The sequence below is a fragment of the Mustela lutreola genome, chromosome 7, assembly GCF_030435805.1.
Source record: "Mustela lutreola isolate mMusLut2 chromosome 7, mMusLut2.pri, whole genome shotgun sequence".
NCBI classification, from domain to species: domain Eukaryota; kingdom Metazoa; phylum Chordata; class Mammalia; order Carnivora; family Mustelidae; genus Mustela; species Mustela lutreola.
In genome coordinates, this window is record NC_081296.1 from 75,031,291 (window position 1) to 75,046,563 (window position 15,273).

Here is a 15,273-nt window from a genome sequence, read left to right on the forward strand (position 1 = left end):
GAAAAAAGGATAAGAACAAATGGTCATTCTTGGATAATCTGCAAACCTGAGTGAATAACTGACTTATCTTTCTGTGATCTCTTGCAGATATCATGGAAATCAGGACAGTGGCAGTTGGAATTGTGGCAATCAAAGGGGTGGAAAGTGAATATTATCTTGCAATGAATAAGGAAGGAAAACTCTATGCAAAGGTATTGATAATTGATAGTTTAGACTTAATTTTTTGAACTTATTTTTGTCAAAATATTTTGCCTTTTCTTTTCTTCTCTTCTCTTTCTTTCTTTCTTTCTTTTTTTTTTAGAGAGGGACAGAAAGAGAAAGAGAAGAAAGAGAGAGGAGGCAAGGGAGAGGCAGAGGGAGTGAGAGAGAGAGAACACTAAGCACAGGCTCCACACTGAGCACAGAGCCCAATATGGGCCTGATCCCATGACGCTGAGATCATGACCTAAGCCTAAACCAAGAGTTTTACTTTTAACAAACTGAGCTACCCAGGTGCCCCAAACAAAACATCTTGCTTTTCTGAAAAGAAAAGGTGAAACTAATTTCTTTCCAATTATATAATTTAATGACTTCATTAAAACACTTTCTATTCAAGCATTGAGAAAAACAGTTTTTGCAGGATCTCGGACAAATTGCTTAAGCTCTCCAGGCTTGGATGTCTTCATTTATGAAATGAGTTGGATTAACTGCCCTCCCAGGATACTTCCATCTCTGAAATTCCATGTGCATTTTAGATACTTAATATATAAAATTTTATTCTGAGAATATTAAAGCTCTTTAGTTAAAGTTCACCAAATCTGTACATTGCTGACATGAAAATTCTTGGGAAAAATATTCAGACATTTGTTTATCAACATCAATCTCACAATCCTGGGCTTTGAACTGTGAGCATTCATGTTGTTCCGACTTTATTACAATGTGAAATATGTAACAGTTCATCCCACCATAAAAAAATATAATCAACTTTCGTTTGTATTCCCACAGCCCAGCAATCATGATTAACTGGCACAGGCTTATTATATAATAATATAGGTTTAACTGAATGAATGACTGAACAAATGAATAGTTGGATGACTGTACAAATAAACTTAATTTTTCTATCACAATTGCAGGCAGTATAGTAGTAAATGAAGAAAGGTGTGAAATATGTCCTTTGATTGAGGGAGGCAGATGCTCTGCCAATCATATCAAGTCTCATCAGTTAGGGAATGACTGACTTGGGCATGGTAATATGAGAGCTGCTACTTAGAATGAAATAGATCCTAACACTAAAGATTAGTAGCAACTAATGGCCAAAAAGTCAGATGTTTGAAAATATGCTGCATAACTAAATATGTGTCATTTTATCTTTTTTTTTTTTTTTTTTTTTTTTTTTTTTTTTTTTTTTTTTTTTAAAGATTTTATTTATTTATTTGACGGAGAGAGATCACAAGTAGGTAGAGAGGCAGGCAGAGAGAGAGAGGAGGAGGAAACAGGCTCCCTGCTGAGCAGAGAGCCCGATGCGGGACTCGATCCCAGGACCCTGAGATCATGACCTGAGCCGAAGGCAGCGGCTTAACCCACTGAGCCACCCAGGCGCCCCTCATTTTATCTTTTTAAAAAATTTTAAGATGTCTATTTTTTTGCAAATGCTAATTTATATCTAACAAACTGCAGTAGGTCCACTGAAAAAAAGAAAAGATCATATATGATTTAATTTTACTAAATATTACTGCTTACTATTTGAGTCCCTCTAAAAATAATATGGATAATGTTGTTTGTTGTTTTAACAGAAAGAATGCAATGAAGATTGCAACTTCAAAGAATTAATTCTGGAAAACCATTACAACACATATGCATCAGCTAAATGGACACACAGCGGAGGAGAAATGTTTGTTGCTTTAAATCAAAAGGGGGTTCCTGTAAGGGGGAAAAAAACGAAGAAAGAACAAAAAACAGCCCACTTTCTTCCTATGGCAATAACATAATCATATATGGTATATAAGAAACCAGTTCCAGCAGGGAGATTTCTTTAAGTGGACTGTTTTCTTTCTTTTTCTCTTTTCTTTTCTTTCTTTCTTTCTTTCTTTTTTTTTTTTTTTTTAAGTAACCAAGAAAGGCTGGAAAACTACTGAAAAACTGATCAAGCTGGACTTGCGCATGTATGTTTATTTTAAGAGACTGCATTAAAGAAAGATTTGAAAAAAATATACACAAAAATCAGATTTAGTAACTAAAAGTTGTAAAAAATTGTAAAACTGGTTGTACAATCATGATGTTAGTAATAGTAATGTTTTTTCTTAAATTAATTTACCCTTAAGAGTATGTTAGATTTGATTATCTGGTAATGATTATTTAAATATTCCTATCTGCTTATAAAATGGCTGCTATAATAATAATAATGCAGATGATGTTATAAAAGATATGTCAGACCTAAAGGCTGCTGGAATGATTTGTCAGATAATCAAGCCAATACAAACTATGGAAGATGAGCAGTATTTGAAAGTTTTTTTAGTGAAAAATTATAATCCACTTAAATTCTAATTGGAAAAGAAAGAATATTCTCAAGAATTCTAGTATGGAATGGAATCAAATAGGTAGTTTTACAAAAGAAAAATATTAGAAAATGCTTATACCTATTAACAAGACAATGCTGCTCAAACTGAAAGGATAATGGCTTAATGGAGATTTTCAAAAATCTTGTATATAAAATAGCAATAATGATGACAATACTGTATTTCATCTCACTTGGCACAAAATAACATCTTATAATCCCTGAAAGTAAAATTGAGAAATCTTTAAGTTTTTTTCAAGTAACATAATCTTTTGTATAATTCATATTTGGGAATATGTCTTTTAATAATGTTCTTCCCATAAGTAATCATGCTTTTTCTCTGTGGTTATAGCATTAAACTCTATTTTAAGTTGTATTTGAATTTTATTGTTTTGTTATTTAAGTTTATGTTATTTATAAAAAAAACCTTAATAAGCTGTATCTGTTTCATATGCTTTTAATTCTAAAGCAATAGCAAAACTGTCTGGCTCAACTGCAAGTTACCCTTCCCCCTCATGACCAACACCAAGTCTAGTATATAGCATGTGGGCCAGCAAATCCTGGATGGCAGACAAAAATGACAGCCTGCAGCAATTCTTACAATAGATGTCGCACAGGGAACAATACAAAAATGTGAAATATATTTGGCCACATAGTGTTGTCAATTAGATTGGATCATATAAGTAAAATCACTGCAGATACAAGAACTTAAAGGATTTTAAAGTTAGAATATGCTTGAGTTCATGAGTAGAAAAGTGCCATACTTTTAAAATTTGCATACTTAAGAGTTAGTAATTTTCTAATGTCTAGAAATTTCTGCCATTCAAAATATTGCCACATGGAAAGTTCTTTTCCTGATAGATGGCAAGAGCAAAATGCCTAAAAAGGAAATATAATTAGGGATTTGAGGACCTGAATATCACGAAAGCTTTGAGGTGAGGCTACAGGTAATAAGCTTATCTGTAAGATAAAGATAAATTTCACTTCATAATTCTTTGATTGGCAGATTTGGTAGCACTTTATGTGTTTACCAATTGGAGGCCAACATTTATCTAATTAAATTTAGATACTATTGGAATGTTTATCATTGTGCTTTTAATTTCAAAATATTCCTCATAGGCAAAAGTTAAATAAAAAGACTAAATCAACAGGAACAACAGATTCATTTCATATTCTTGCAGTTCACCTATATGTCCAAGTGGCAGGAAGCTAGAAAGAACTGCCCTTTCTCAGATACACTCTGGGACATGCTATGATTGATATTCTGAACTGCTCTCTAATTCATAGGCCTTCCTAGCCTAGGTTCCTAGATCAGGTTTCTATGGCTGAGGTCTTGTGAAAATATCAAGGGTAGAGGAGAAACTATGCTTTTCCTTAGTGCTTAGCAGAATGTCTAACCATAATCAATTTTTATATGAATTCATTCAATGTTTGATTATTAAAGAAAATTCAGACTAAGACTAATCTCTTCATTTTTAAAAGTTAGGGCAAAACATGATGATATAAAATTTGAACAGAGACTATATATATATATATATATATATATATATATATATATAATTACACAGCAAAGCTAATTAAGCACACCAAATTTAGCAGTAAATCCAATCTGGTAGTGTTTCTAGAAACACTTCTAATTCATTTTTTATCTCCCCCCCCCTTTAAAAACTTATCATGCAAATTTTAGAAAATAAAATCAGTACTAGTTACATACATTTAGAATTCTAGAATATTAAAACGGTCTCTTGTATTCATCTGTAGACCAGGAAACTGAGATTGTGATACATCCATAGTAGCTGGTTAGGTAGAAAGAGGTCACCAAAGTCTAGGTCACTTAGGATGTATTTCATACCATTAGATTATTAGGATTATTAGCTAGTAGTTTCCTTCTTTAAAAAAATTTCTATTGAGGGGTGCCTGGATGGGTCAGTTGGTTGGGTCCAACTCTTGATCTGGGCTTGGGTCATGATCTCAGGGTTGGTATTGGAGCCACACATCAGGCTCCATGATGGGTGTGGAACCTGTTTAAGATTTTCTGTCTCCCTTTGCCCCTGGCACCACCCCCTCATGTTTGCTCTCTCTCTCAAAACAATTTCTTTTTTATTGAGATATGATATTTATGTTTGTATGCAAAGGCAATGTATGCTTTGGCAATTCACTTCATATACAATAATTAGTCTATACTGTAATGATTTGACTCAAGAGGAGGAAAGATATGATTCAATTTCTAATCCTGGTTCCTATTCTACTCTTACATGTACTCCTTTATTTACAAATGGGGAACAGCAAGCAAAATGTCCATATAAATGGAGTAATCTTTTCTAAAATGTTCTTTGAAAGGGAAAATCAGTTAAATTCATGGGTTTCCAATAAGGAAGGAAAAAATTAAATGAAAGAATATAAACTGCTAACAATAGAATAAAAAGACATTTTCAATGCAATTAGCGAACTAAAACATTTTTTTTGTTAAAAAAAAAGCCATAGTATAAATTATCAGCCTTTGAGTTGGCTATAAATTGACCTAATGATAAGAGAGAAGAGATGCTGGAGATAAATTCTTAGTTTCTATCTCTCAGAGTTTGCTCCTCGGTTTCTCTAGAGTTACAAAGAACATACAGATGGACTACAAGACCAACTGTAGGAAAAGCAATTCTATAACCACAAATGCACTAAAGCAGTGTCTCTCAAAATTGTCTACTGAAATAACAATAATAGTAGAAGTAAAGAATGAGGGTCTAGGGAATAATGTAAAGGTGGCACACAAAATTTCTTGAAAATCTTTTTTCTCTTAAAACTCATGTGATTTTTGTAATTTATTTCATAATATATTTGTGTTTGCACTAATATAAAATTTACACCAATAAACAAAAGTGATACATCAGAAAGATTTACAAGGCTTATCATGCAGTTTCATTTACATCATTACCCTATTGCCATATACCTGGACATGAATAAGACACAGGAGATACCTACCGTTTATTATCCAACTTTACACATAGATGACACATGGCCATAGAAAATAAAAACTTTATCTAAAGTTCACTAGGAATAGGAATGATATTAAAAATATTTAATGACCAGAATGAATGGTTACAGGTCAATTAGAATATGCCACTTATCTATCAGAACAGATACAGGTCACTGTAACTACCTTGTGGGTATCAGATGATTGATTATTAGCTGTGACTATTTCTATGATCACTCTGAAACAGTTTTCAGAGAGTATCTCTTAATTGGTCTCTATGATTTGAGTTCTTAATGTGCATCTTAATATGAAATAGTTCATTAAAATTTATAACTGTTTCAGCATTGTTGTCAGGCTACTCTTTGTTTGACTTCTATATTTATTCAACAAAGCTGCTGCTTTCAATGAGGTTGATGTTCCTTCAGGCCATATTTACTCCCATTCATCCTCTAACTTTGAATGGTTTGTTAAGAAAATGCACTTTCTCTTATGCTGAGGAGACTTGGCAGGAAGCAAAAAATAATAAAATAAATAAAAATTAAAAAAGAAAATAATAAAAAAAATAATAAAGTCCAACTCTCTTCCCCCACATCCCTGTATTTACTCTCCCCTGAGTACATTTCTTCTTACATGTTCCTTTTACTTCCTGATAATTATGTGGTTCCAGTTTCCACATCCTCATCATTGAAATTATGAGAATCTATACAAACTTATTTTCTTTCCTATTACCAGAACTTACAATAACTGAAATATGAGATAAATAATAATATTTAGCTTACAGATGGCAGGACTTTCTTCTTGACAAATCCAGCCATGTGTTAGTTATAGATTGTTATTTAACAAATTATCTTAACACTTAATCGCTTAAAACAGCAAATATTTATTGTCTCATGTTTTATGTGGTCAGGAAACTGGACATGGGTTGGCCAGTACTCTCTAGTTAGAATCTCTCATAAGGCTACAATCAAGGTGTTGGCCAGGGCTATGGACATCTATTATTTCAATGCTTAGCTTAGAAAGGGATTCACCTTGAGTCCTCACTGGTTGTTGGCTCAAAATATCACTTTCTTACCACATGAGCCTCTCTATAGCACTATCTAAACCATGGCAGTTTGTTTCCTACACAGCAAGGAACCAGACAGAATGCCCAAAATGGAAGCCACAGTTTTTTTAGAACCTAATATTGAGAGTGATATTCCATTACTTCTGCCTATACAAGGTAAGGAAATTACACAAAGGCATAAATACCAAAAAGCAGGGATCATCAGATACCATCTTAAAGGCTGCCTAACACAAATAGTAAGTGGGATTTTTTAAGGTCACTGCCACAAGAAAGGATTCTTTAGGGTCTAATAAGAATAATTCATAGCTTTTCTTGGTGAGCCATTCAGCAGAGAAAAATAAGCATATTCTCTGTGGCAACATTCTTGATACTTCCTGAGGGATACTGTATAGCCCATTCTTGCAAAGGTAATTGAGAAAAAGTTGGAACCACAGTTTAGACTGCCTATTAGCTTGAGCTGTGCCTCTTTAGAACTCCTAATATAGCTGGAAAACTAACAGTATTACTTTACCTATATATGAAGGGTGTGACCCAGCCTTCAGACCCAATCTGATGATAATCCTGCCTTCCACTTCCCTACCTCAAGAGAGTAAAATCATATATACCAGCTGAAACCTCCTTGAGCCATAGAGTCTTGTTCTAGATGGCAGAGGCAATCAATCACAAGTTGCACATGACCATGTGAGATAAAAAGACCTAAAAAGACTTGAAAAACAATCAATTTTAATGCTAGATGCATATTGGAATCATCTGGGATTTTTTTTTTTTTTAAGAAAATGAGGCCTAGCCCCCAGTCCAGGTCAATTGCATCAGTGTATCTAGGATGGACACAGGCAGTGCTATTTTTAAAGCACCCCAGGAGATACTAAGGTACCTATGCATTTGAGAACTAATTGGCTAAATGGAGGGTGGGGGTAGGAGTGAGAAAGGAAATCCCTTTAGGACCTATACCTGGTTCTTATTTTTGTTTCTTCCTTAAAGACTCTGAAAAAGCCTTATGTTGCTTCCCATCTTAATTCCATATTTTCCAATATGATTTCAAAGTCTACAGTGCTTCTTGGATCCCTGGTTTTCCTAGATGCCTTTACATCTTTGCTACTCATGTTTGAGGCTAAAAGGAAATGCAAACACTAGAAAGAGAGCTACAATTGTCTTTGCATTCAGTCAATTATGGGGTATAAACTGTGCAAAGGGTACCCCCACATACACCATAGTCCTTTTTCAAACAGAGCAGCCACAGTGATTCTGTTAAGTTGTATTTCAGATTATGCAATTCCTCTGTTCAAAGCTGCAATTGTTTCCCATATTACTCAAGACAAAAATCAGAGTTTTTAGAGTTGCCTATGGAGTGGCAATGGAAAAGGTCAGTGATTAAAAACTTAGATGTTAAATTAGGTGTGGGCAAGACAACAGGGAAAAATAACAACAATCAGAATTATGCATGCAGATTCCTTGGCAGATATCATTGAATTCTCTGTACACTGTAGGCAATATTTAGTGGGCATGATAATTATTAGAATCATACTCAGAGAGTTCATAGCCCCACATAAAATCTGATAAATGAATGCACATTGCTATGTCTGAAGTAAAAAAAAAAAAAAAAAAAAGAGGGATGCCTGGGTGGCTCAGTTGGTTAAGCGGCTGCCTTCGGCTCAGGTCATGATCCCAGCGTCCTGGGATCGAGTCCCACATCGGGCTCCTTGCTTGGCGGGGAGCCTGCTTCTCCCTCTGCCTCTGCCTGCCACTCTGTCTGTCTGTGCTTGCTCTCGCTTCTCTCTCTATGACAAATAAATAAATAATATCTTAAAAAAAAAAAAAAAGATTGAAGGCATGCATATATCAATTTTACAAAATTTTTCTATTAATCAATCAATTCATGAATCTGATAGCCTAGATAAATGAGAAGACCTCTATTTTACTTCTCTTTAATTGATCTATCATTGGTTATTTTGGTTGTTTCAAACTTTCCACTAACAGAAATATGAATCTCCTTGCTATATACTTTCTATTTTTGATTATTTTCTTTTTTTCAAAGACTTTATTTGAGAGAAATCGAGCAAGTGAGAGAGAAAGAGAGAGAGAGCAAGCACACAGAAATGGGGGTGGGGGAGAGGCAGAGGGAGGGGGACTAACAGACTCCTCCTGATGCAGAACTCAATCCCAGGACTCTGGGACCATGACACCCAAGCAGACAGCAGACATGTAACTGACTGAGCCACCATGCACCCTGGATTATTTTCTTAAGATTATTACACAAAATAAAATTATTAGACCCCCCCCCCCAAAAATCATGTAAGAATGCAAATTGAAAAGCTGATTTTTAGAAAGCTTTTCCCAAATATATACTCCAACCAACAGTGTGTGGAAGTAGATAAACATTCTCTCTAATATTTACACTCAAAATTTAGTAGCTTTTATTCTTGTCTCTACTTTACCAAAACCCAGGCAACTTCTTTTTCGACATCTTTAGATGTATCTCTTTCTTGGTCCTTCTACAACCTCATGACCTCATGGCTAAAGTTAAGCAATAGTTCCTTAATCATTCTTCTGTCTCAAGTTCTTCCCCATCTCAGATGCTACCTAATTCCCAATCTTCCTAAAATGCTACTTTGACTATGTCAGTTGAAGGTGAAGAATCCATGTTCTATATTGTCTATTGGATTTAAGTTCTTTAAAATATCATCCAAAGCTGTCAAACAATTAGCTCTACCTTACCTGTTCAATCTTCTCACTGCTCAACACAAACTTTATAGTTCCTTAGTCCACTGTGTTTATCCCAGGGTCTGTCTCTCCTCACCAACCCATAAGTTTTATAAGGAAAATGATCTTAGGTTTTTGTTCACTTATGTATCCCAAGCACCTTTGAAAGCCTCTGGCATAGAATAAGCACTCAGTAAATAGTCACTAAATAAACAGTTAAAACCAATTCCAATTCAGTGACAGAATAATGAGCGTACATCACTACAAAGCATGATTCCAATATTTAAGGAAGATACAAATGTAATTGTTACAAATGCATAGAAACATACCACCTTGTTTTGTTCAAATCAGTGACCAAATCTCTCAGAAGAATTCAAATCCTTGTTATTCACTTCACCTTATCATGGCTTTTTCATGTCTCTCAATAAAGAATGTTAATGTATTTCATAATACAATGAGAATCCACTTTTTTTTTTCATGCTATCCTTCACTTCTGACAACTACTACTAACCAACAGATTAATGTATCTGGGGGAGGCATTTGCCAGTCACCCTGTGATAGACCACAGAAGATAATCTTATAAGCTAAATCAGTATTCAGAAAGTTGCTTGGTTGGGGCACCTGGGTGGCTCAGTGGGTTAAAGTTGCTTGGTAACATGGCATCAAAGCAAAGGGAGGTAAAATGGTTTTGAAAGATATATTAACCAAATTATTATAAAAATCAAATTCACAATGGTCAAATCTAGATAGTTCTGTAGAAACACTGCGGTTTCCGATTCTTCAGGCTATATCTATTTTGTGCCACATGTTGTCTATCCCACTTTTGTTCATATAGTCTTTCTCCATATAGTATGAAATACAACCAATGACAATACAATAATACAACTTATTAAATTACACACTGAGAGTTTATATCTCTGTCCATCTTAGTGTTTTGAGGTTTCCTCTCCCTTTAGCCATGCAAATTCCTTGGTTTTCTTTCAATATTGTATAATGAAAAGCACAATGTTGAGATTTCACTGGTTTAATTCTCAGAAAGCTACTTTGTTTCCAAGTTTTAAGGGTTCTTTTTTATTGTCCCTAAGCATTGCTGACAGTGAAGAGGTAGCAAATTGATAGAGGTACAAATTAAAGTTGAAGTTGGTATTTGGGCTATTGTTCATTGGGGTATTACTGTTTCTGGAACATATCATTTGCTAAATATCACTAGTACTTGTATATGAAGTAACTAGTTACTAGCATACTAGTAACTAAGTTTCTTTTCTATTTCTTATCTCACACAGCACTAAGTATAATGATTGATACACATAGGTACTTAAAAGTTACGTATTAACTGAATATAAGGATATTTTACTGCATACAGTTTAAACTACAGTTTATAAAAAATCATGAAGTATTTTAACTTTTTAACTTTCAAGTCCATATAAAGAGAAAATTTGGGTTTAAAAACTAGGGGAGAGGTATAAAAATAGTTTTTCAAAAATGATCTTCATTTGAGTTTAAAAGGCTATATGGTGTTCCACAATAAGAGAAGTGAAGATTAAAAATTTAGTCTTATAAATAGTCTAACAATACACTGGTTAAAGGGAGCTGGCTTGTAAATCCTGAGTCATTCCAGATACTGAAATTCTATAACTGCTTACATTCCAGTCCTAAAAAGGGAGATATGCCATTTGGTTTGGAAGGCAAATTTTAACTATCTGCTGTCTACTTTGTTAAAAACAAGAACAGAACTTTTTTTTTTAGTTTAAATTTTGGAGAAAATTAAGCCCACATGATAATAAACATCTCAAATGTCAAGGAGAAATTATGGTTAAATACAGTTTGGATTAGAAGAAGCAATTCTAAGACAGCATTATACACGGAGCATAGGTTATTTTATTTCTTGAAAGTCATATATATGCACACATGCATATATACATCCACTCATGTTTTACCCCAATTCTGCCCTTCACCTGCCTTAGCATCCCTCTAGCACACAGATAAATATATTTATACACACAAGGCACACACACGAGATACACACAAACATACATTGACATGCACACAACTATAGAGGGGGAAGAGTTCTAAAATAATAAATCTAAGTCACCAGTCTCTGTTGCTAATTCTACCTCAATAGTCAACAGCAACTTGGGAAGCTTATTCAGTATTTAAGAATAAAAGTAATAGCATAATAAAATGTTAAAGAGGGGGAATATAGAAATAATCTAATCTAATCACGTCAGTTTTTTCAGTTGGGAAGGTTATGTAACATGATCAAAGAATTCAAGTCTTTAATGTACAAATTGAATACATCAGCACTGAAGAAATATTAGTAACTGTAGAAAATTTTCCAAATCGAAACATACTTATGGCCTAGTAATAAATTATCTGAGTCTTATGTTTAGGGGATTCTCCATAGTGATTACGGAGTCCAGCATGGGGATAAGTAACACAGAAACTGTAAAACAACAAGCAGGATATGATAGCTCTCAAATGCTATGGAGCAATCCTTCCCAGTAGCCCTCAAGCTTTTTGGTCTCAGGGCTCTTTTATACTCTTAAGGATAATTGAAGATGCCAAAGAACTTTTGTTTAATGGATTCTGTATCTATTAGTATTCCCTATAATAGAAATTAAAACTGAGAAATCTTGAGTATTTGTTCATTAAAAATAATAGTAATAAACTCATTTCTTATTAAAATAAATAGTATCTTTATAGAAAAGCTAGCTATTTTAAAAATTTTTTGATTTAAATCCCAGTTAGTTAACCTAATGTAGTATTAGTGTCAGGTACATGATAGAGCGATTCAACTCTTCAATACATCACCTGGTGCTCCTCACAAATGACCTCCTTAATCCCCATCCTATTTTACCCATCCCTCGACCCACCTCCCTTCTGGTAACCATCAGTTTTTCTCTATAATTAAGAGTCTGTTTCCTGGTTTGCTTCTCTCCTTTTTTATCCCCTTTGTTTTGTTTCTTAAATTCCTCATATGAGTGAAATCATATTGTATTTGTCTTTCTCTGACTGACTTATTTCACTTAGTATTATACTCTCTAGTTTCATCCATGTAATTGCAAAGGGCAAAATTTCATTCTTTTTTAATAGCTGAGTAATATTCCATTGTGTGTGTATGTGCATATATAACATCTTATTTTTTTCTTGGAAAAAAAAACTATTTTCAAGAAAAGTTTTGAGAAGAATAACATTATTTCACATTTTAAAAATCTCTTTAACATCTGCCTTAGTAGAAGACAGCATTCCAATATTTACTTCTGCATTTGTTTTGTTGTGGTACATTTTAAAAGAATATATTTGTATATTAATGTATATGAAGAAAATCTGGTATCACACATATATTTGGAAAAATGAGTATTTGAGTTGCCTTCTCATATAATTGTGAATATTCTTTGATAGTACACCAAAACTTGACAGGTTGTAACTTCTTAATGGTGGATTGAAATGTGGATTCTAAAATCACATTTTAAAAATGCATGTATTATTTTTAAAAATACAATGTACTGATCATTTGAAAAATACTGGTTCTGTGAGTTATGCAGATCTTCTAAACGTTAACACATTTCTTTATATATCAAAAAATAACATTTATTAATATCACCACTGACCTATTAGGCAGTCTTTAAGTATTGAAAAACTATCAATATTGTGGTGATAGAAGTATATTCTCCAAAATTTTTCTTTGATACTCAAATTTTTTTGCTTTTATTTTTTTAAAATTTCTTTTCTGTGTTCTAGAATTCATTGTTTATGCACGACACCCAATGCTCCATGCAATACATGCCCTCCTTAATACCCACCTTATTATTGGTCACAGCAAAAGCATTCTATACATAAGGATTACTACACTACTCTTTATTTCAAAATGTGTGTCTCCCCTTTCCATAATACAGAATTGTCTCTATGTAGCTCCTGCCCAGCCACAGCTTTTATTTTCTAGCCCTCCTTATATCTAAATACAGCTATGGCTTGTCCTCACTAATGGCATCTGATTGAAAGTGATATTGGTAACTTCTGAGCCAAAACTTTTTAAAAGAGAGGTATAATTGACATCAGGTATTAATTTCAAGTAGTGTACAATATAATGGTTTGTTATATGTATATACTGCAAGATGATCACCACAGTAAGTCAATTAATGTCCATGACCATATGTTGTTGCCAAGTTTTTTTCTTGCAATGAGAATTTTCAAGATCCACTCTCCAACCTACTTTCAAATATGTAATACAGTATTATAAACTAACTCACTATGCTACACTTCATAGTCCCATGAGGTATTCATTTTATAACTGGAAATTTAAAACTTTAGCCAAGACTTTTAATACTTCTCTTATATTTTCCTGGTGCAGATTAATTCTAATGGCTATCCAGTTCTATAGGTTGGTGACCCTAGAAGGCAGAAACAGCCTGGATCTCTGAAACACTATGTGGAGGAGAGGTACTCATTGATCACTAGCTAAAATAAAAACTCAGCAAGATACCTTTAAAGGCAGGCTAGGGGCCTAGAAAAATATAAAAGTTTCAAAGTTCAAATAAACACATAGATTTCCTAGTAGTCACAATCTAAGTAGAAATTTAGAGAAAAAAACTATTTCATAAAAACCAAACCAAACCAAACCCAGACCCGTCTTTATGGAATTCATGACTTTTTGAAATTGTACAATCGCCCTTTTAGTTTCCCTGCCAAAAACATTGATGCATCGCAGACCTGTGCTTTCCCAGTGGAGGCTCAGTTACTTTCAGAAGATTAGAAATTCCAACCCTTTGTTGTCACTGCACTTCCGGACTACTTTGGCCCCAGAATGTGGGTTTCTAATTCCCCAAACCACTGCTATTTCTAGAGGAATCCATATACAAAGTTTGGAAATAAGTGAAATTTCCCCCCAGTCTTCTGCTCTTTTTCTGACCCTTCTAGTAATATATCTCCCTCCTTCCTTCTCATGTATTAAAATTTGATCCCAAAAAAGGATCTAAAAACTCATTCACATTAGTCATGAATGAAGGATTAAGGCTATGGCTACTCTTATAAGTTGCAACTCTTATCCTATGATGACAATTTTAAGCCTTAATGTACTTGTAAGCTTGTAAAATTAAATGACTAAGAGGAAGCATGTGAGTTTGGCTATGAGTTCAGACTCTAAGGCCAGAATTTCCTGGATATGAATTCATATTCCACTACTTACCAGTTATGTGACCTTGGGTAAGTTATTACTTAATTTCTTATGCTTCAGTTTTCTTACTTTATAAGGGATAATAAAAGTGAACTGCTACATAAGAATATTACTAATAAGGCTATATAGAAAAAGTTAACAGACATTATGAAGTACATACTTCAAATTGAAGATTTATATGTTTAAGATAAATTATTAAATTTTAATGTTGAGCACTATATGAAAGGAGACACCCATAAACCCCTAATCTGCTCTCCCAAACTTAGAAGATCCCATCCAGAAATAGAAAAATCTATTCATGTTTTAGAATCAAATATAAAAAGTATTTTTCAAATATTTAGGGTTAAGTAAAATATATGATACATTTTATCAAGATTTCCTGTTATTAAAATTAAGTTTGTTTGAATCAAATATAATATTTATGTTATTTCAGGTGAAAATGGTCATTAAAATACAGTTTAAAAACTCAAGCATTGTAATTCACCACCCAGAATCTTCTTCATATTAGATTGCAATACATGGATACTGAAATAATAACTTCTGAAAAACCAAGGATTATCATGAAACAACATATAAATAAGGGATGTTTGAAATAAACATTATTGAAATAAAAGCTCACAAACAGTATTTCCTAGAAAAAGAGGAAAAAACCTTCTTGACTGTCTATTGAGCAACTTCACTATGTTTTCTTTACAGTCAAAAAAATTGGCTAATACTTAATATTTTAAATTATTGAATATTGATTATTGTTAATTTTTGAAATGCAAAATGGTTTCATGTATTTTGTTTTTGTAAAGAACATAAAAACAATATTACATATTATAAACAGTGTGGATGCC

At 33.4% G+C, this 15,273-nt stretch overlaps 2 protein-coding genes across 3 annotated transcripts in view; one reads left to right on the top strand and one right to left on the bottom strand.

The window, feature by feature from the left end:
- Positions 1–2,972, top strand: part of FGF7 (fibroblast growth factor 7) — a 57,860-nt gene extending 54,888 nt beyond the window's left edge. For both annotated transcript variants that reach the window (XM_059181503.1, XM_059181504.1), the window contains exons 3-4: positions 88–191; positions 1,773–2,972. In XM_059181503.1, coding sequence (XP_059037486.1) covers positions 88–191; positions 1,773–1,967 — 299 coding nt within the window. In that variant the 3' untranslated portion in view covers positions 1,968–2,972. The remainder of the gene's footprint in view (positions 1–87; positions 192–1,772) is intronic.
- FAM227B (family with sequence similarity 227 member B) overlaps positions 1–15,273 on the bottom strand; it is a 199,432-nt gene that overhangs the window by 133,168 nt on the left and 50,991 nt on the right. The window lies entirely within an intron of this gene.